We start from the raw sequence: 22,499 nt of genomic DNA, 5'->3' as shown, positions 1-22,499 counted from the left end.
AAATGTTTGACATAGACTCGGGTGATATAACTTTGCTTATATTTGCAAGTGACTTTTTTGTTTTCCTTATGTGCTAAGAAAATTTGGGCCAGCTCCAGAGAAGTGTCCAGAAGGGAGTCTGTGAAAGCCTTTCCCATGGAAAAGGAAGGGGCTAGGGCCGCGTCTTCACCAAGTGTTTCAGCAGAGCTTCGTGAACGTTTTACAATTCCTGGAACTACTTTCCTTTCAATTTCACTTCTGCAGCCAATGGCATGTGGTTTTTGTCGGGTCAGCTTCTATAAAAGAAGCACATCGAAGCAGAAAGTAGAAAGAGATTAAAGGAGGAGGGAAGATAGCTGAGAACAGCCCTTGATCTGTGGTGTGGCAACGGGTATGTTCAGTTTCTTTTTTCTTTTCTTTTCCTCTCTTTTCTTTCTTTTCTTCTCTTCTCTCTTCTCCCCTCCCCTCTCCTCTCTCCTCCCTTCCCCTCCTCCCTTCCCCTCTTCTCTCCTCTCTTCCCGCTCTTCTCTTCTTCTTTTCCTGGCGCTGGGAGCTGGCTCAGTGGTTAAAGGCACATGCACAGCTGCCAGCCTGGGTTCCCCCTTCCGGCATACAGCCAGATGCCCAGAGTGGCAGCTTTCCTTTGTTTTCTTGGCTTTGTTTCTTATAGGCCACTTAGCCTTGGCTGTCACTTGATTTCTAAATCAAGTGACAACAGAGGGAAGGACAGAAAGGGCACTGGGCTGTTGTCTGTCTGCAGGGATCTGTGCCTGGCTGGAGTCCTGAGGAATCTCAGCTTTTCCTTTCCCCAGTGGCAGATGCAAAGTGGCAGCCAGACACGCCAGGGTCCCTGCCTGCCTGCCTGCCTACGTCACCAGGCGCTGCCAAGGCTACGATTACAGAACAAGAGCTCCTCTGCCAAGGAGCTGACAGACAGCTGAGATCTGGATGGAGTGTTTTATCGTCCTGTGAGTCACTCCAGGTCACTTCAGAGTAAGAGCTCTGCTAACGTCTTTATAGAAATATATTTACCTTCTCTATCACCGGTCTTTATTAAGCATAAGTACACAGTCAAAATTTTCTGTCCCTCTTGATATACGATATGAATATATGCCCATAGAGCATTTTATTCATGTTCTTTTTTTTCACATTTTTTTTTCTTTTTTCTTAAATTTTTTTTTTAATTTATTTATTTGAGAGCGACAGACACAGAGAGAAAGACAGATAGAGGGAGAGAGAGAGAATGGGCGCGCCAGGGCTTCCAGCCTCTGCAAACGAACTCCAGACGCGTGCGCCCCCTTGTGCATCTGGCTAACGTGGGACCTGGGGAACCGAGCCTCGAACCGGTGTCCTTAGGCTTCACAGGCAAGCGCTTAACCACTAAGCCATCTCTCCAGCCCTTCACATTTTTTTTCAAGGTAGGGTCTCACTCTAGCCCAGGCTGACCTGAAATTCACTATGCAGTCTCAGGGTGGCCTCGAACTCACTATGATCCTCCTACCTCTGCCTCCTGAGTGCTGGAATTAAAGGCGTGCGCCACCACCCCCAGCTTATTCGCATTCTTACTTTATTCTTGGCTATGGAAGTAAATTGCGTAGAGTGTGATTCTTCTCCAGCTACGTCAGCCTGCATCTGAATTCTTAGGGTTCTGAATGTTGTGCCTTCACACAGTGTCCTCCACGTCCATCCACGTTGCAGCATGCAGCAGAATTCCATCCCCGTCTGTGACTGCAGAGCGTCCTGTTGTGTGTAACATCGCATTCTGTTAATCCGTGAATCAGCTGAAGTTTTCCTGGCTGTTTTCTTCACATGTTGGCTGTGACTGCCATCGTCGTTGGCTACAAATGTCTGTCCAAGTGCTTGTTGTCAATTTTGTCATGTCTGCTCTATGTACTGAAATGTGGAATTGTTGGGGCCCATATGAATTATGATTAATTTCAGAAGGAGCCAATACTATTTCCACAGTGGTAATGCTACTTTGTGTTCTTCGTTAAAACGCACAGACTTCTTACTACGTTTTGGTGTGGATGTAGTACGCTCAGTGTATGCAAGATATACACACACGCGTGTGTGCAGATGTTTGTGCCCCACGTGCACTCCTGTGGAGCGGGGGCTCAGTGGGTGTCATCACTCCTCTGTCCTGAGACAAAATGTCTCATTGAACCTGGAGCTCATCCTTTTGTTGCTGTTTTTCTGTTAGACTGGCTGGTTCAGGAGTCCTGGCTATCCTCTATTTTTTTCCCCAAAATTTCATTTATTTGTGAGGAGAGAGAGAGACTATGGGCTCACGAGGGCCTTCTGCCTCTGCAAATAAACTCCAGGCACATGCACCACCTTGTGCATCCAACTTTATGTGTGTTCTGGGATACTGATTCTGAGTCCTTAGGCTTTGCAGGCAAGTGCCTTAACTACTGAGTCATCTCCTCAACACCATCTTCCTGCCTTTAACCTTTCTCAGTGCTGAGGTTGCAGGCATGTTTGTTCACATCCTGCTTTTTTTTTTTTTTTTTTTTTTTTTTTTTTTTTTTTTTTGAGGTAGTCTTGCTCTAGCTCAGGCTGACCTGGAATTCACTATGTAGTCTCAGGGTGGCCTCGAACTCACAGTGATCTTCCTACCTCTACATCCCAAGTGCACCACCACGCCCAGCTTACACATCCTGCTTTTTAAAAAATATATTTTATTTATTACTAGTGAAAGAGAAAGAGAGAGAGAAATGGTGCTCCAGGGCCTCTAACCAGTACAAATGGACTCCATTCGCATGCTCCACCTTGTGCATCCAGCTTTATGTGAGTGCTGGGAATCGAACCTGGGCCCTTCGACTTTGCAGACAAGTGCCTTAACCACTAAACCATGTCTCCAGCCCTGCATCCAGCTTTTCACATGGATGCTGAGGATGAAACTTCAGTCCTCATGCATGTACTGTGCACTAACTAGCTGAGCCATCTCCCTGGCCAAACTTCTCTTTTTTTTTTCAGATACTGTTTAATGCTTGTTTTACTTTTTTTTTTTTTTTATTGCAACCATCCTAATGGGTATGAAGTGATACCTTGTGTTTTCAAGCTTAACTTCCTTTCTATGTGTTAAAGCAAAATTACAGTGCAGACTGGGTCTGAAAAACTCTTGAGCAATAAAATCAACGAGGCCTAAAGAAGGAACCTCATTCTTGCTTAAACTGTGAACATAAGCAGAACTAAACTTGAGTGACTTTGTGTTAGAAGCAGACCTAAGCAAACGGATTCATAAGTAGCGCATGTGATTAGGTGACTGAAGGCTTATAAACAAGCTCTCTCTGAAAAGAGGCATTTTATAACTGCAAACAATTGCTTCATTTTGCTTCCATATTTTCCTAACAAATACTCTTGGATTTTTTTTGTCGCTGGAACATAGTCATTGTATGTTTGAATTGGCTGTTTCCTGATTTGTGAATTGCATCTTCTGCAAATGGACTCTTTAAAAAGTCCGTGTGCAGGCTGGAGAGATGGCTTAGTGGTTAAGCGCTTGCCTGTGAAGGTTAAGGACCCCAGTTCAAGGCTTGGTTCTCCAGGACCCACATTAGCCAGATGCACAAGGGGTGTATGAGTCTGGAGTTCATTTGCAGTGGCTGGAAGCCCTGGTGCACCCATTCTCTCTATCTATCTGCCTCTCCCTCTCCCTCTCCCTCTCTCTCTCTCTCTCTCTCTGTCACTCTCAAATAAATAAATAAAAATGAACCAAAAACTATTTTAAAATGTCCATGTGCTTCAAAGTTCTCTTTTACATTGGTGATTATTATATTGACCATTGTTTTCTGTGCTATGGGTTGTCTGTGATGAGATGTGTTCTTGGTTTATTCAGGATAGTATGTCTTTATCATATACACCATTTATAAATATTCTTCAGCCATCCCTTTTTAAAAATAATTTTATTGATTGATTTAAGAGAGAGAAACAGAGAGCAAGAGAGCTAGACAGTGAGTATGGGCACACCAGGGCCTCCAGTCACTGCAGACAACTCCAGAAGCATGTGCCACCTTGTGCATCTGCCTTTATGTGGGTACTGGGGACTCAAATCCATTCCATAAGGTTTTTCAAGCCATTGAGCCACCTCCCCAGCCCCTTCACCCATTCTTTGGGTTGCCTTTTTGCTTCTTTTTGAGGCAGGGTCTCACTCTCACCCACACTGACCTGGAACTCATTCTGTATCCCAGGCTAGCTTTGAACTCATGGTGATCCTACCTCAGCCTCCTAAGTGCTGGGATTACAAGCATTTGTCACCATCTTACTCTGGATGAAATCTTTTGATGGACCAAAGTTTATAATTTTTTTTAAATTTTCATTTATTTATTTGACAGCAACAGACAGAGAGAGAGAGAATGGGCACGCAAGGTCTTCCAGCCACTGCAAATGAACTCCAGATGTGTGTGCCCCCTTGTGCATCTGGCTAACATGGGTCCTGGGGAAAGGAGCCTCGAACCAGGGTCCTTAGGTTTCATGGGCAAGCGCTTAACCACTGAGCCATCTCTCCAGCTCAAGTTTATAATTTTGTTGAGATGGAATTCATCAACTTATTCAGTTATTTCCCAATCTTTTGGTATCATATTCAAGAAATTGCTACTTGAAGTCCAAGTAAGGGAAAACAGAGACCAGAAAATTTCGCCCAGCTCAGTCTACTGCTACTAACACCGCTCTGCTCCTTGAAGAACTGGGTCCTTGATAATGGATGGGTGTCACGTGGAGGAGTACTTAAGGAAGGACAGATAAAGACATCATGTCATTTCCTAATATTATGAGTGAGACATTGTAATTGGACATCTGAGTAGTTGCTGTGGCTTGGCTCTTTCTCAAAGTCCCTGTAAGATTATTTCAGATATTTCTACCTGTCCATGGAAGGACCAAGGACTTAGGACCACCTACCCCTAGTTTACCATTTTGCTGGTTGATAAGTTTTTTAAATCCCTTTTCTATGACTTATTCACTCAAGCTTTGCGAAACTCATTATTAATTCAGGAATAACAATCTCTAACTTACACATACTTAAATTTCACGGACACCATATACCTTAAGGTATTGATAAGGCTTAGCATATGGTCAGGCTTCAGTTAAGGTAATCATCGTTTGGGTTTTATTCCTACATAGAGCTACAACTTTGTGAAAGAGACCAGCTTGTGGTCTTGTCATAAACTTCCTCTGAGGCTGGGAGAATGCTGGATGAAACCCTCAGCTGTAAGCTAGTGCAAGGTTACATGCTGTCCCATAGAAAATGTACACATCTCATCAGTCTTATGTTGCTGGGTGCTTGAGGCAGAATGACTTTGTAATATTATTTCTACTGGAAGATCCTTTTAGATTAGTGAGCAACTATGGCCAGTGGACTGAACATGCCGGCCCCCATTTGTTTGGTGGAGAATCGCAATGCGCAGCTGTCAGTGAATCAGCGGGCCATCCAGATCCTGGACAAGATCTCCCAACCGGTCGTGGTGGTGGCCATTGCTGGACTGTACCGGACGGGAAAATCCTACCTGATGAACCGTCTGGCTGGACAGAACCGTGGTGAGTGACATGCTGGGTGCTGGCCAGTGGCTTGACTCTGCCTCTATCGCTTCATCTTCATTCTTTTTCTTCCTTCCTTTCTTTCTTTTTCTTTTTTTTTTTTTTTTTTTTTTTCCAAAGTAGGGTCTCATTTTAGCTCAGGCTTCTGGAATTCACTATGCAGTCTCAGGGTAGCCTTGAACTCACAGGGATCCTCCTACCTCTGCCTCCCAAGTGCTGGCATTAAAGGCGTGCGCCACCATGCCAGGCCTTATTGCCTTCATTCTTGTTTCCTGTCACATGAACAGAGAGGCCATCTCCTTTCAGTAGAGCCACCAGGCAGGGCTCACTTAAGTCACTGAAGCCACAGCATTACTGTAAACCTTTCTACATTCTTTCCTTCATTCCTGTTAAGGAAAATCTCTCCTTCAAGCTCTCGGGATTGTACCCTCTTACTTGCACGGGGGCCTCTTTGCAAGTTTCTTCTCTATATAGTTTCAGCAGGATATAAAGATCTTTGAACACTTATGACCTTATTAAAGACCTTTGCTGCCCTTCACATCCTTTGCCTTTCTTCTTTTTTAAAAAATTTATTTTTGTTTATTTTTATTTATTTGAGAGCGACAGACAGAGAAAGAGGGACAGAGGGAGAGAGAGAGAGAGAAAGAGAGAGAGGGCACACCAGGCCTCCAGCCACTGCAAATGAACTCCAGACACATGTGCCACCTTGTGCATCTGGCTAACATGGGTCCTGGGGAATCAAGCCTCGAACCAGGGTCCTTAGGCTTCACAGGCAAGCACTTAACCACTAAGCCATCTCTCCAGCACCCTTTGCTTTTCTTCTTAATCTCTTGGAATGCAAAACATATTACATGTGTTTCCTTCTTCCACTTTCCCCCATTATGTCTCTGACTTGGTGCCCCAAAATTCTTTCATATTATAGTTTTTTGTGTTTTTTTTTTCTTTTCTTGAGGGCAAGGTCTTACTGAGCAGTGGTAGTTGGCATGACCATGCTGGCCCTAAACTCATGGTAATTCTCAACATGTATGTGCCACTGTGTCTGGCTCAAAGCACTCTCACTGCAGCTCCCAGCAATTTCCATGTCTTTGCAGACTCCATCTTTGTCTCCATCTTGAGCCCTTGTGTGGCATCATGCTCATGTTAAATATCCCTTACCCTTTGAAATAGGTGACATAAAGTATGACATCCTTGAGGAAATAGAGAAAGCACTAACTGGAAGGTTGGGGTCCTTACAATTCAGGGAGTCTGATTTTGCCAACCCTGTGCCATTCAGAAGACCTGCTGCGAGTCTACACCATCCTTTTATACTAGTTATTTTGGGCGGTTGTGACCACGGCTCCCCGAAGAATAGCTTAAAGACGGAGCATTTACTTTGGTTGGCAGTTTCAGAGGTTTCCCTCCGTGGTCCTCAGCTCTGCTAATCCTGGCCCATGGCAAGGCAGAAGATAATGACAGTAGGAACACATGGGTGCTCACTTCATGCTGGGCTGGAAGCAGAGAAAGTGAAGAAGCGACTGGGGGCCGATGACAACCTTCAAAGCCACTTCCTCGGTCACCTGCTTCCTCCAGCTAAAGTCTGCAGAACTTCCCAAAACAGGGCCAGCTGGGGACCAAACACACAAGCCTGTGGGGGACATTTCATATTCAAGCTCTAACACCTCTCCTCTTCCCTTCAGGCTTCCCCCTGGGCTCCACGGTGCAGTCTGAAACCAAGGGCATCTGGATGTGGTGTGTGCCCCACTCCACCAAGCCAAACCACACGCTGGTCCTTCTGGACACCGAGGGCCTGGGCGATGTGGAAAAGGTGAGACCCAGAGTCCTAGGCTGGTTGTTTTAATTTTGGGTTTTCTCTTTGTCTCAGCATGACTCTTTGTAATCTAGCTGTTGTGACCTACTTGTGAACTCTACAGACTGATCATTTTTTAAATTCGTATATGTGTAAGTAGAAGAGCAGATTACTGAAGGTAGAAAGGCCTGGAAAAGACTGAGTAAAGCAAAGATGGGAGGGCTAATCAAAATCTAAGGGATATGAATAAGCCATATGGAAACCTAATGTTTTGGACAAGGGCACACCCAGAAGCCATAGATTGTTACGAGAAAATTTTCAGTGCCAGGGATGGGATACCTTCCAGTGAGTTGTTGGCCAGGGAGGCCCTTGATACCCCCAAAACATTACAGGCCATTGCTGAGGCCCTTGGTTTCCCACCAGGAATAGATGGTAAGACCCTATTGCTGAAGACTCCACATGCTTGGGCTGCAAGATCACTGAGAAACCCTGTTGGAGCTGAGCTGAAAACCTCCTCAGTGTAGACCAGCTGACAGAAAGCTGGAAAAAGCTACACTGCATGCAGTTCCATGGGAGAGAGAGAGAAATCACCAGTGGAGATAAACAACAGTGGACACTGCAAGCCTTAAATTTTGCAAGCCAGGCCAAATGAGCCAATGGGTGCAATGGTGGCACGTCTGTTATGGGGGAAACCAACTGCTCTTTAATTTGACTGGAGGTGTGCTCCATAGGAGAGAATACATGCCTGGTACTGAAAACCTATGACAGGGAAAGTCATGATCATGAACCCTAGGGGTGTAACATCTGCTGGTGTCTGGCTAACTGTATATAATATGCTCACCAAACTGCCCAGTAAGCACTTCTCTTAATGTTCATCCCAAGGTCACTGCCATCTGAAAAGAGAAGTTTCTCTAACCAAAAGTGAGAGTAGCATTAATACATGGGTATGAACATTATGAGAAGTGCTTACCAGGCAGTTTGGTGGCAATAAACATGGATGTGCAAGTATCTCTAAGGTAGTGTGATGAGTCCTTAGGATATATACCTAGGAGTGCTATAGCTGGGTCATACAGTAAACCTACTTTTAGCTATCTCAAGAACCTTCACACTGATTTCCACAATGGCAGAACCAGTTTTAATTCCCACTGACAGTGTAGAAGGGTTCCTTTTATCCCCTACATCCTCACCAGCATTTACTTCATTTATTTTCTTGTTGATAGCCATTCTGATAGGAGGGAGATGTAATCTCAAAGTAGTTTTAATTTGCATTTCCCTGATGGTTAAGGATGTAGAACATTTTTTTTTTAGATGTTTATAGGCCATCTGTATTTCTTTTGAGAACTCTCTATTTAGTTCTATAGCCCATTTTTAATTGGGTTGTTTGATTTCTTATCATTTAGTTTTTTAATATATTTATATATTTAGTTCTTTGTGTATCCTGGAGATTAATCCTCTGTCAGATGTGTAGCTGGCAAAGATTTTTCTCCCATTCTGTAGTTGTCTCTTTGCTCTATTCACAGTGTCCTTTGCTGTACAAAAGCTTTGTGATTTCATGAGGTCCCAGTGGTTGATTAGTGTTTATATTTCCTTAACAACTGGGGTTTTCCTTTAGCAGTTTCAGAATTTCAGGTATGATATTAAGGTCTTTGATCCATTTGGACTTAATTCTTGTGCATGGAAAGAGATAAGGATCTGTTTTCATCCTTCTACATTGTAGATATCCAGTTTTCCCAGCACCATTTGCTGAAGAGGCTGTCTCTTCTCCAATGAGTATTTTTGGCATTTTTGTCAAATATCAGGTGGCTATAGCTACCTGGGCTTACATATGGGTCTTCTGTTCTGTTCTGTTGATCTACATGTCTGTTTTTGTGCCAGTACCATGCTGTTTTTGTTATTATGGCTCTGTAATATAGGTTAAAATCAGGTATGGTGATACTACCAGCCTTATTTTTGTTGCTTAAAATTGTTTTAGATATTCGAGGTTTTTTGTGCTTCCAAATGAAGTTTTGGATTCCTTTTTCTATTTCTGTGACGAATGCCATTGGAATTTTGATGGGGATTGCATTAAATGTGTATTTTTTTTTGTAAGATTGACATTTTATACAGACTGATCTTTAGCAAATGAGGGAAGTGCTGGTCTGCTTAGATTTCACTTCTAGATAAAATCAGATGTTGGGCAAAATGTGCTTTCATTTCTTTGTTTTTAAAAGTTTAAAAAAATATTTTATTTATTTGCAAGAAGAGAGAGAGGGAGAGAACTGGTGCACCAGGGCCTCAGCCACTATTATACTCCAGGCACTTGCACCACCTAGTGGACACGTGTGACCTCGCGCTTGCCCCACCTTCGTGCATCTGGCTTATGTGGGATCTGGAGAGTCAAACACAGGTCCTTAGGCTTCACAGGCAAGGGCCTTCACCGCTAAGCCATCTCTCCAGCCGTTGTCTTTTTGATTTTTAATTTTTTCCTTACTTTGAGGCATTTGAAAGGTATGTCTAAATTTCCATTTTATCCAAAGAGGAGTTATAAATTTTGTATTTACCTTCTTCTGCTTTGTTGGGATATAATTGATGGATAAAAATTGTGTATATTTGACCTGGGGAGATGACTCAGTGGATAAGGTGTTTGCCAAACACGCCTGAGGACTGGAGTTCAGAACCATATCAGCTACTCCTCATGAGCATGGCACCCTGTCCATACCCCCAGCACTCAGAGGTCAGGAAAGGGGATTCCCGGAGCAAGCCCGCTAGCTAGACCAGCTGAATTGACAAGCCCGGGGAGGGAGGGAGAGATCCTGCCTTAGTAAGTCAGCTGTGGAGCAATCAAAGAACATACCAAGTGCCAATGTCTGGCCTCCACATGCACACACACACACATATATATGCACACAGACCCAGATACTTGTGCCCACACAGATGTGAACATGCATATACACCACACACACACACACACACACACACACACACACACAAGCAAAAGCAAAAATTGAATGTATTTAATCTATGCAACCTGACATTTAGATATACAATGTGACATAATCACAGTCAAACCAATTAATATAAATATCACTTCATAGAGTTCTTTCTCATTTCTTTGTGTGATGTGAATGCTTATAAGATAGCCTGTTAACAAAATGTAAGTCAGTTATAGTATCACCAGCCATGGTCACATAACTCTCCAAAACTTGTCCTGCATAACTCAGTCTTTGTACGTTTAACCATTGTGTCCCCATTTCTCCCAAGCTCCGGAACCTGACACACACGTTCTATCCTCTCTCTTATAAACCCCAGGACTTAGAGGACTCTTTATTTGACTCAGTTTTAGATACCATGCCCACATGACATCATGAAAACTATACCAGAGCAGTCTTTATTTTTGTGTACCTGACACATTTTTGTCTTCCTTCTTTCCTTCCTTCCTTGCTTCTCTTTCTTTCTTTCCTTCTTTTTTCTTAAAAATATTTAATTTATTTATTTATTTGAGAGAGGAGAAAAAGAGGTAGAGAGACACAGAGAAAGAGAGAGAGAGAGAGAGAGAGAGAAAGAGAATGGGCATGCCAGGGCCTCCAGCCATTGTAAACGACCTCCAGATGCATGTGCCTCCTTGTGCATCTGGCTAATGTGGGTCCTGGAGAATCGAACCTGGGTCCTTTGGCTTTACAGGCAAACATCTTAACCACTAAGCCATTCCTCTAGCCCTTACTACTCAGGCACAGACTCCTAAGTCCCTTGCTGTCATATGATTTCCAGGGTGACCCCAAGAATGACTCGTGGATCTTCGCCCTGGCTGTGCTTCTGAGCAGTACCTTTGTCTACAACAGTCTGGGCACCATCAACCACCAGGCCCTGGAGCAGCTGCAGTATCCTTCCGGAGCCCAGCGCCACATTCCGGGGAGTGCTTTGGGAATAACTATTGAGTCCTGTTCTCTCACCCTGTTGCTGGGCTGCTTTTGGTTGAACAGAAGAGACTTAGGGTAGAAAAGAGTTTTTTTCTTTTTAATTTTTTTATTTTATTTATTTGAAAGTGACAGACACAGAGAGAAAGACAGATAGAGGTAGAGAGAGAATGGGCGCGCCAGGGCTTCCAGCCTCTGCAAACGAACTCCAGACGCGTGCGCCCCCTTGTGCATCTGGCTAACGTGGGACCTGGGGAACCGAGCCTCGAACCGGGGTCCTTAGGCTTCACAGGCAAGCGCTTAACCGCTAAGCCATCTCTCCAGCCCAGAAAAGAGTTTTTAATATATACATATATGCAATATGTAATATCTTATACTATTTACATGCAGTCAGTATATGAAAAAATATGTGTGTTTCCTTTAAAGGGAATCACGGGGTTGAGACTTTCTTTTCCTTAGCCAGGTCCTAGCTATGTGACGGAGCTCACAGAGCTCATCAGGACAAAGACCTCCTCAAGTCCTGCTGGAGTCAAGGATTCCGCAGAGTTCGTGAGCTTCTTTCCCGACTTTGTCTGGACTATCCGGGACTTCATGCTGGAGCTGAAGCTGCAGGGCCGGCCCATCACGGAGGACGAGTACCTGGAAAATGCATTGAAGCTGGTTCCAGGCAAGGAGAAGTCTCGCCTGGGGTTGGGGGAGCAGCAGATACTGGGGGGGGGGGAGGCAATGCCACTGGGCATGATCACCCAACCTGTGGCTCTTACAATCTTCCTGTCCCCTCTTCTGCAAAATTCCCTGAACCTTGGTGGGTGCGTTTTAAGTCTACTTCAGTCATTAGCTCTTAGGAGTCAGGATTTCTGCGTTGGTAGGTGTGGAGTGTCCTCAGCGTCTCTCTCCTTCAGTCTGGCGCTGATTGTAAGGTTTGCCACTCTTGCTCGTCTCCCCAATTCCTCTGTGGTTTCAGCTGGGCTTTGGCTGAGATGCGAGGGGGTGGTTTATCTCCTCAGGTCTCATTACCTTCTGAAAAAGAAGAGAGATTTAGAGAGATTTATTTTTTATTCTTTATTTGAAAGTGACAGACAGAGAGAAAGAAGCAGAGAGAGAGAGAGTGAGAAAGAGGGAGAGAGAGAGAGAGAATGGGCACGCCAGGGCCTCCAGCCACTACAAACGAACTCCAGATGCATGCACCCCCTTGTGCACCAGGCTAACGTGGGTCCTGGGGAAGAGAGCCTCGAACCGGGGTCCTTAGCTTTCATAGGCAAGCGCTTAACTGCTAAGCCATCTCTCCAGCCCTTTAGAGAAATTTTGATGGGTGTAGCCCTTCTTTTAACCAAAAGCTAGTCAGAGCCTGACATTGCAGAACATAATCTTGGTCTCCATAGGATTCAGACCTGGCTCCCGGTTCCAGATACGGGCTCCTTTCCATTGAAGGGATCTCTTATCCAATCAGAAAGTCACCGGTTACCCACCGAGGCTGTGCACCACCACTGCAGCGGGGTGGGCTTTGTCACGCTGGCTGCCTGTGAGCGGCTTAGACCCCTGCTTGCTCACACTGTGGTCAGCCACTTTCCCCCAGGAGCTCACGTAGTGCTTTCCAGCGCCTGATGGGCTGTCTGAGCCCTGGCCGTCTTCCGGATTCCAGCTTTTAGCCTTCATTTCTTATCCTTAAGAGTGTTGGAAGTGCACTTAACTGCTGAGCCGTCTCTCCAGTCCCAAAGTAGTTTTTCTTGGGAGTGTGTTTGGAGAGCCCAGCGGGGAAGCACAGCTACCGGAATACCCTTCTCCTCTACATGGGGAAGGTCTCCCTCTTCAACTGAGCCCCCTAAGTGTGAAGCTTCCTGGGGTGGGGGGATGCATGCATAGGAACAGCGGGGGATAAAGGGGGGACCTGTCTAGCCGTCAGTGAGCTGTTGCAGGCAGATTACCCTTACACGCAAAGTAGCTTTTCTCGTTATTTTTAGCATTCCCCCCCACACTCCATTTTTTTTTTTTTTTTTCTTCTTCAAGGAAGGGTCTTGCTCTGGGCTCTAGACCAGGCTGACCTGGAATTCACTGGGTCGTCTCAGGGTGGCCTTGAGCTCATGGTGATCCTCTTACCTCTGCCTCCCAAGTGCTGGGATTAAAGTCATGCACCACCGCCCGGCATTCTCAGCATTCCTAGCATTGCTGTTTCTAACAATCTGTTATCTTGTTGGCCCCACAGCTCAGTTTCTACAGGAGATTGACTAGACCAGTCATTTGCACTTAACCTTTGATTTCATCTTATTTTTCTAATTTGTGTGTGTGTGTGTGTGTGTGTGTGTGTGTGCTTTGTATGTGTGTGGGCACTTGTGTCTGTGTGGGTGCATGTGCACTTGGAGCTCAGGGTCATACTGTGGCGTTCTTTGGTCACTCTCCACGTAATTCTTGGAGACAAGGTCTCTTGCTCACTCCTCTGGCTATACTATTTAGCCAGCTACCCTTGGGTATCCACCTGTCTCTGTCTCACTAACGTTGGAATTTCAGGTATGTCCACCCCAGAATTTTATGTGCGTGTTGGCAACCCATGTGGAAGCTGGACAGCAAGCACTTTACCAACAAGTCATCTCCCCAGCTTTTAGCCTTTTATCATTCAGTAGGAAACCCACACAACTGCAGAATGCTTGATGTTATGTTTAGATCTTCAGAGACCAGCCACACATTTTCCCACTGTAGTCTTGTGTCTCCTGAAATATCTTGCCCGAGTTATAACAAGTAAAAACTTGGTCTGTGTTGGATGGGCAAAGAAATCTTGCGTGTTTATGGTAAAGAAACCCTGTAAGTGCAAAACATTGCAAATACACAAGAACCCTTATCTTTGGCTCTCTAAGACCTAAGACTAGTTTCATTTAATTCTGTTTTGCCTATCCCTCAGGTAACAATCCCAAAATCCAAGCATCCAATTTGCCCAGGGAGTGCATCAGATATTTCTTTCCAAAACGAAAGTGTTTTGTCTTTGACCGACCAACATCTGACAGAAGTGTCTTACTCAACATTGAGAATGCCTCAAATGACCAACTGGACCCTAAGTTCCAGGAACAAACAAGTATTTTCCTTTCTTATATCTTTACCTGTGCAAAGACCAAGACCCTCAGAGAAAGGATTGTGGTCACTGGAAGTCGTAAGTCCCTCTCTCTCTCTCTTTATATATATATTTCTGAATAGACTAATATATTTTGATTATATTAGAATATGTATGCTTATTTTTATTGATTCTGTGAACAATGGTAATACCCATGGTTAAGGTTCCTCAAAGTTTGTTCTGAGCTTGGAATCAAAATTCACTATTGGGGGCTGGAGAGATGGCTCAGCAGGTAAGGCGTTTACCTGCAAAGCCTAAGGACTAAGGTTCGAGTCCCCAGTACCCACATAAGCCAGATGTACAAGGTGGCACATGCTTTTGGAGTTCATTTGCAATGGCTAGGAGCCCTGGAAAACCCATTCTTTCTCTCCATCTACCTCTCACTCTCTCAAAATAAATAATTTTTTAAAAGCAGCTCCAACATAAAGACTACTGGGTAAGCCTTTGGAAATTCACACTTTAGATTTAGAAACAAATATAATTTGATATACCCTGCCCCATCAATTAATCTACCTACAGTCTTTTTTTTTCTTTTAAAGTTTTCATTTGGAAATTATATTTTTTATAGGCAGCTGATTTTATTAGACCAAGGTTGATACTTATTTTAGACATTTGAAAGGAGAAAGAGAAAGAGAGAAAATGGGTGAACCAGGGCCTCTTATCACTGCAAATGAACTCCAGATACATATACCACTCTGTACATCTGGCTTTATGCGGGCACTGGGGAATTGAACTCAGGCCATCCAGCTTTGAAAGCAAACACCTTTATCTGCTGAGCCACCTCTCTAGCTCCAAGGTCTTTTTTTTCTCTCTTTCTTCTTCTTTTTTTTCAAGGTAGGGTCTCACTCTAGCCCAGGCTGGCCTGGAATTCACTATGTAGTCTCAGGGTGGCCTCGAACTCCTGGCGATCCTCCTACCTCTGCCTTCTGAGTGCTAGGATTAAAGGTGTGAACCACATACCCAGCTCCAAGGTCAATATTTAAATAGGCTGGAAGACTATGAAAATGAAGGGGCAATAAGAGAAAGAAACTGTTAGTATCTAAAGGAATTATGTGTGTGCATGTGTGTGAGAGATATTAGAAATATAGTCTCTGAATCTTAGATCATATTGACTTATAACTTCGTATTTCTCTCCCTAAATTCCTGGTTCATGGAGGTCTAGGGACTCTAGTGACAACCTACGTGGATGCCATCAACAGTGGGACGGTGCCTTGCTTGGAGAACGCGGTGACCACCCTGGCCCAGCGGGAGAACTCGGTGGCGGTGCAGAAGGCAGCCGATCACTACAGCGAGCAGATGGCCCAGCGCCTGGAGCTCCCCACGGACACGCTGCAGGAGCTGCTGGACGTGCACACGGCCTGCGAGAAGGAGGCCATTGCCATCTTCATGGAGCGCTCCTTCAAGGATGAAAACCGGGAATTCCAGAAGACACTCATGGTAACTTGGTTAGGTCAATAATGATCGTGACCTTCCTCCTTGAAGAATGCCGCTTTGAGATGCCTTCATGAGCCCCAGGGTGCATGTCTCAGTTAAGGATAAAGTGCTTCAGATTATCATAATGAAAATATTTTCAGAAGACTACTTGGGCTGAAGAGATGGCTTAGCAGTTAAGGCATTTGCCTGCAAAGCCAAAGGACCCCGGTTCAGTTCTCCAGGACCCATGTTAGCCAGATGCACAAGGGGGCGCACACATCTGGAGTTCGTTTGCAGTGGCTGGAGGCCCTGGCACGTCCATTCTCTCTCTCTCTCTCTGCCTATTTCTGTATCTCTTTCAACAACAACAACAACAAAAGACTGCTTGTCCCAGTTCCCAAATTTCTGGCATTTTAAAAAATATTTATTTAATTTTCTTTTTTTGGGAGAGAGAGAGAAAGAGGCAGACAGAGCCAGACAGAGAATGGGCATGCCAGGACCTCTAGCTACTGCAAGCAAACTCCAGATGCAGTTGCCAGCTTCTACATCTGGCATTATGTGGGTACTGCCAAATCAAACTAGGGTCCTAATGCTTGGCAGGCAAGCACCTTAACTGCTGAGCCATCTCTACAGCCTTATTTTCTTCTGATTGGTTAACATGTCTATGGGGTCCAGCTAACATGTCTACGGATTCTAGATAATGTATCTACGGGTTCTAGCTAACCTGCCTATGTGTTCTAGCTAATGTTTCTGTGGATTCTAGCTAATGCAGCCTATTGGCTCAAGCTCATGAGCCTGTCAGACATAGTAACACATCTGTGGGTTCTAGTAACATGTCTACGAATTGCAAGCCTGCCCCAGACACCCCCAGACCATCCCAAACTGCTTATTCTTTCTGAGCAGGCTCTCTTGTTCCTAGGAAGCAGAGCTTCCCTTCCAGAGTCATATTCTCGGCCATTGTCCTTCCTCCCTCTCGCTGTATCACTGTGCCATTAGAAATATTCACAGGAGTAACAGCTGCCAGGACCCCGAGAGACTGTGGGGTACAGCACGCAGATGGCAGTCTTGGGGACTAGGAAGGCTAGGAGAGTTTTCCACTGTTTTGCAGAGTTTTTAGGGTCATGCCTAAGTTCTGAGATTGCTCATTCCTCCCAAGTCTTTATGAAAAATAGCTGACCCTCCCACAGGATTCTTTGGCACCTCTGCGGTCACATCTCTAAATTGCCCTTGCAGGAATTAATCGAGAGGAGGAAGGCAGATGTCATGGTGAGGAATGAAGAGGCATCCAATAAGTACTGCCAGCAAGAACTGACTCGACTTGCCAAGTCCCTCACGGAGGGCATCTCCACAGGGAGATTCTCCATGCCCGGGGGACACAAACTCTACCTGGCAACAAGGGAGAAGCTTGAGCAGGACTACTGGCAAGTGCCCAGGAAAGGAGTAAAGGTGAGGAACGAGAGGGCACGGGGTTGCTCAGAGCAGAGCATAAGCACGTTTTAACATCTGTCCACACAGAATCACCGAGAGGAAAGAGAAAACAACCGGGAGAGAGCTGGAGAGATGGCTCAGTGGTTAAGGTGCTTGCTTGCAATGCCTAATGACCTGGGTTTGATTCCCCAGTGCTCATGTAAAGCCAGATGCTCAAAGTGGTGCATGTGTCTGGATGGCATGATGCCAGGACCTTGCAATACAAGTTGAGGGTCCCCAAGCCCCATCCCCAGAACTCCTTTTAGCTCTTTTTTGTTGTTGTTTATTTATTTATTAGAGGGGGGGCAGAGAGCTAGGGAGAATGGGTGCGCCAGGGCCTCCACCCACTGCAGATGAACTCCAGACGCGTGTGCCCCCTTGTGCATCTGGCTAACGTGGGTCCTGGGGAATAGAGTCTTGAACAGGGGTCCTTAGGCTACACAGGCAAGCACTTAACCGGTAAGCCATCTCTCCAGCCCTCCTTTTAGCTCTTAATGGTTGCTCTTAGTATCTATTCCTGGAGATGTTCTTTTCCAAACAAAGATGAGGGGCTGCAGAAATCCAAGAGACAGACAATTATCAACATCTTCATCCAACAGCATCACTTGCAATGTGGCCAGAAATTTACAAGGGAAAGTGAGTCTTAGTTCTCAAGACTGACTAAAGTGAGAGTCAGCTGACTAGACCTAAATTGCATTCTGGGTGACAATTTGATGAGCCTGTCAAAATGGGATGCCCAGATGGTGGTTTTACATATAGTGATACAAGTAATGCATTCAATTAGTGCTAGAAACAGTGATGGGTACTATCTGTAGCCCTTTCAGTTCCATCCTCTAAATCACTTTAAGCAATGCCTATCATGATGGTGGACAATTTACACATTGGAACCACAAGGCTCCACTAGATTACGTCTGGTTAAAGTGGAAGGAAGCAGTCCTTCCTCCCAGAACTCCCATTGAGACAGCACGTTTTGTTGAGTCGAGGCATCTGAGGTTTTAGTGGGCACAGCAATGCATAATTTATTTCTTAATTTTTTTTTGGTTTTCCAAGGTAGGGTCTCACTCTAGTCCAGACTGACCTGGAACTCACTATGGAGTCTCAGGGTGGCCTCCAACTCATGGGGATCCACCTACCTCTGCCTCCTGAGTGCTGGGATTAAAGGCGTGCGCCACCACGCCCCGTAGCAATGCATAATTTCAACAGTCTGAGCCTGAGGGCAGGAGAAGGGAAACAGTACTAAGAGAGGGACTAGAGGAAGCCAGGAACCTGGGCGCATGAAGGGTCTCTGATGCCACAGAGGTGCTTTGTTATTGCGTAGGTAGTCACCGTAGATTTGAATCATCAAGTAAAATTGCTGTAGGTATGTATACTTTTAAAAATGTATATTTTTCTACCCAGTTCAGAGTTGATTTTTTTTTTTTTTTTTATGAGAGAGAGCAAGAGAGAGGGAAAGAGAAAGAGAGTGAATAGGCGCACCAGGGCCCCCAGCCACTGCCATCGAACTCCAGATGCATGCGCCAGCTGGTGTGCACATGCATAGGAGTGGAACGTGGGTCCTCGGGCTTCGCAGGCAAGCACCCTAACCGGTAAGCCATCAGGACATTGCGCTTTTCCGCCTCTGATCTTCCCCGTGTCCATCACGGGCTCTGCTCCCTGGTTCTACAGGCAAAGGAAGCGTTACAGAGGTTCCTGCAGTCCCAGGCGGCGGTGGAGAGCTCCATCCTGCAGGCAGACACGGCCCTCACCGATGGCGAGAAAGCTCTAGCAGGTACGGGAGCAAGTCTGGGCTGCCAGCAGCGCTTAGACTCCCGCAGTGCCTTCTCCGTGGTCAACCGAGCCGAGGCCTCCCTCAGCTGGGAGCTTTCTGTCCTTCTGTGGACTGCTCGGTCTCAAAAGGACAAGCAGTGGTGGCTGCATTTCAGCCAGATGGGCAGAGCCTTTTCCGTCTGCTCCAGGACATGCTCGGGCTGGAGTGGACCTCCACGGATGCTCTGATGAGCCGCCCTTGCACTTGGTTTGCAGCGTGGGTTTAGGAAGGTGGAAATGCGTCCTGAGTCATTGCTTTCTTCTCTCTTCCCCGGGCAGCGGAGCGGGCCCAGAAGGAGGCGGCTGAGCAGGAACAGGAGCTGTTAAGGCAGAAGCAGAAGGAGCAGCAGCAGCTGATGGAGGACAGGGAGCGGAGTCACCGGGAGAACATAGAGCAGCTGAAAGCGAAGCTGATCCGGGAGAGAGAGGAGCTCTTGAGAGACCAGGCGAAGATGATGGACCATAAAATGGCGGTGGGTCTCCAGACACATCACGGGAGGAAACACTCTTGCCATATTATTATTGCTTTGGGTCTACTCAAATTCCGGAGTCTCCCTCTTTCTCATGGCGACTTCAATTTTTTTTTTTTCAATATTAAAACTTTTGGGCTGGAGGGATGGCTTAGTGGTTAAGGTGTTTGCCTGCAAAGTCAAAGGACCAAGGTTCAATTCCCCAGGACCCACGTTAGCCAGATGCACAAGGGGGCACAGGTGTCTAGTGTTCATTTGCAGTGGCTGGAGGCCCTGACACACCCATTCTCTCTCTTTCTCTCAAATGAATAAAGTTAGTTTTTCAAGGTAAGGTCTCACTCTGGCCCAGGATGACCTGGAATTCACTATGTAGTCTCAGGGTGGCCTTGAACTCACGATGATCCTCCTACCTCTATTTCCCAAGTGCAGGGATTAAAGGCATATGCCACCATGCCCAGTGCACGTTTTCTTTTTCCTTTTTTTAAAATTATTTATTTATTTATTTATTTGAGAGCGACAGACACAGAGAGAAAGACAGATAGAGGGAGAGAGAGAGAATGGGCGCGTCAGGGCTTCCAGCCTCTGCAAACGAACTCCAGACACGTCCGCCCCCTTGTGCATCTGGCTAACGTGGGACCTCGGGAACCGAGCCTCGAACTGGGGTCCTTAGGCTTCACAGGCAAGTGCTTAACCGCTAAGCCATCTCTCCAGCCCACGTTTTATCTTGTCTGATAAAAAATTTAAACAAAGCTTAACTTGTAAAACAATTGAGTACTTAACATGTTCACCTCCCTTTCTCTCTCTCTCTCTCTCTCTCTTTTTTTTTGCTCTTTTTAGGAGCAAAGGGCTTTGCTTGAGGAAGGATTTAAGAAGAAGTCTGACAAAATAAAGGAAGAGATAAACCATCTGAAAAACAATATAGAGGCTATGCAAAAAGACAGTGGTAACTTCTTTGACAAGGCCTTGAGAACCCTTGCTACGGCTGTTTGTGCTCCTGTGGTACTGGCTGTGGAGGCTGTAAAGGGCATCGCCTCACTGTTCTGAAGGATCTGCTCTACTTTTAAGAAGAAATGTAGATCATGGATCTATTGCTTTGGCCTGATTTCCAGATGTACATCTTTAATTTTCATTCAGCAAAGTTATAAGCTTAGAAAGCTCTGACTGGAGGCTTTCAGGACCTGGCCCACATCAGATAGGACAAATGCCTGTATGTTTTCACAGACAATGTTCACTTTTGCAACACGATTCATGTGGAAGAGAGACTGTGTATTATTATTTGTCATGGTAAAAAATGGAAGCTACTCAAATGTCATTGTAAGATTGGTGATATAAATTTTACTATGTGCTAATGCTGGAGTATTATGTGATGAGGAAATAAAATGTCCTGGAGCTTTCAATAGACTAGCGTAAAGTGAATTTAAAGATGTAAAGTGAAAAAGAAGTCTAAATACCATACATGATATGGTCATTACTAACAATCGCAACTACTGGAGCTTGGGAGGGGATGGCTTTGTGGTTAAAGATGCTTTTTAACAAGTCTGCTAACCCAAGCTTGATCCTCCTCCACTGCCATGTAAATCCCTATGTACCTGTGGCAATAGGAGGGACAGCTAGAATCTGTAGCTTGCAAACAGCAGTGGCAAACAAACAAACAAAAACAAACAAACGACAAACAACAAAGCCAATGAGATACTTCATCCTAAAAGAAAGTGGAAGGAGAGGAGAAACACCCTGAGATTGTTCTCTGGCCTCCACACATGTGCATCCATGTACACACACACCATGCACATTTATACACATACATACACACAAATGCATTTTCAAAAATACAACATTGTATAGAAATATACATATGGGCAGATGACTTGGCTCTCTGCTAGGAAAACAAACTGTAATCAGAGGTTGTGGTGTCACATACCTTTCATTACATACTCAGCCTTTTAAATTTTATAAGGAATGCTTATAAAAATAATACTTATAAGCCAGGCGTGGTGGCGCACACCTTTAATCCCAGAACTCGAGAGGCAGAGGTAGGAGGATCGCCATGAGTTCAAGGCCACCCTGAGACTCCATAGTGAATTCCAGGTCAGCCTGGGCTAGAGTGAGACCCTACCTCGAAAAAACAAAATAAAATAAAATAAAATAAAAATAATACTTATAGCCAGGCGTGGTGGCACACGCCTTTAATTCCAGCACTCGGGAGGCAGAGGTAGGAGGCTCACCATGAGTTCAAGGCTATCCTGAGGCTGGTATGAAACCCTACTTTGAAAAAACAAAAAAAGTTAATAATAATAATAATATTAATAGTTTAATTTTTTCAAATATTAATTTATTTATCTGTAAGCAGAGAGAGACTGACAGAGAGAGAATGGGCACACCAGGATCTCCAGTCAGTACAAACAAACTCCAGATGCATGCACCACTTTTTGCATCTAGTTTTGCATGGAAACTGGGGAATTGAACCCAGGTTGTTAGGCTTTGCAGGAAAGCCCTTTAACCAATGAGTAACCTCTCCAGCCCTTGCTCAACATTGATAGTCATAATAATTAAGGCAAAATTTACCATAACATGATGAAATTTCTCATTGTTTCTCAGAAATGGCAGAAGCTGGCTCCACGAGGTCACTAACACTGACATCCAAGAAACTGACAAAACTAAATTTCCCACCTGAATTTGGTTTTCCTTGTGGCCTTGTTTTTAGTTCCTGCACATGTTTCAGAACTGAAGTGCAAACTTTCCTGTGACTTTTGAAATCTTAGCTAGAGCAGCCTCTGCTTCACGGTAATCAGCCCAATCTAGTAACTTCCTCACAGACAAGCCCAAAGATTCTAGATCACATGGTCCCCCAGGACCCCACCTGTCAGGTCGTTTCTGTGGCAGTTGCCTTTTATTACTGAAACAATACCCCCAACAAGAATAAGCTTTTTCTTTGTTTTGTTTTGTTTTCTTTTCTTTTGTTTTTTTTGTTTTGTTTTGTTTTTGTTTTTGTTTTCAAGGTAGGGTCTTGCTCTAGCCGAGGCTGACCTGGAATTCACTATGTAGTCACAGGTGGCCTC

At 45.0% G+C, this 22,499-nt stretch overlaps 1 protein-coding gene across 3 annotated transcripts; it reads left to right on the top strand.

Moving 5' to 3' along the window:
* The first annotated feature begins 205 nt into the window (after window positions 1-205).
* Window positions 206-20,842, top strand: LOC101610117 (guanylate-binding protein 6-like). Of its 3 annotated transcripts, XM_045138247.1 has the most exons (12): window positions 206-370; window positions 792-972; window positions 5,295-5,508; window positions 7,185-7,312; window positions 11,042-11,151; window positions 11,658-11,854; window positions 14,081-14,326; window positions 15,444-15,724; window positions 16,934-17,146; window positions 18,833-18,935; window positions 19,253-19,446; window positions 20,281-20,842. In XM_045138247.1, the coding sequence occupies exons 3-12, from the start codon at window positions 5,319-5,321 to the stop codon at window positions 20,485-20,487; spliced, it is 1,869 nt and encodes a 622-aa protein (XP_044994182.1). In that variant the 5' UTR covers window positions 206-370; window positions 792-972; window positions 5,295-5,318; the 3' UTR covers window positions 20,488-20,842. The 3 variants fall into 3 exon arrangements, with proteins under 3 accessions (XP_044994182.1, XP_044994181.1, XP_044994183.1); XM_045138246.1 differs by lacking the exon at window positions 792-972 and having other exon boundaries at window positions 207-370; XM_045138248.1 differs by lacking the exon at window positions 206-370 and having other exon boundaries at window positions 745-972.
* The last annotated feature ends 1,657 nt before the right edge of the window (window positions 20,843-22,499 follow it).

The sequence above is a fragment of the Jaculus jaculus genome, chromosome 19 (assembly GCF_020740685.1).
Source record: "Jaculus jaculus isolate mJacJac1 chromosome 19, mJacJac1.mat.Y.cur, whole genome shotgun sequence".
NCBI classification, from domain to species: domain Eukaryota; kingdom Metazoa; phylum Chordata; class Mammalia; order Rodentia; family Dipodidae; genus Jaculus; species Jaculus jaculus.
Note: the sequence above shows the minus strand (reverse complement) of the source record. Positions and strands in the feature narration are given on the sequence as shown.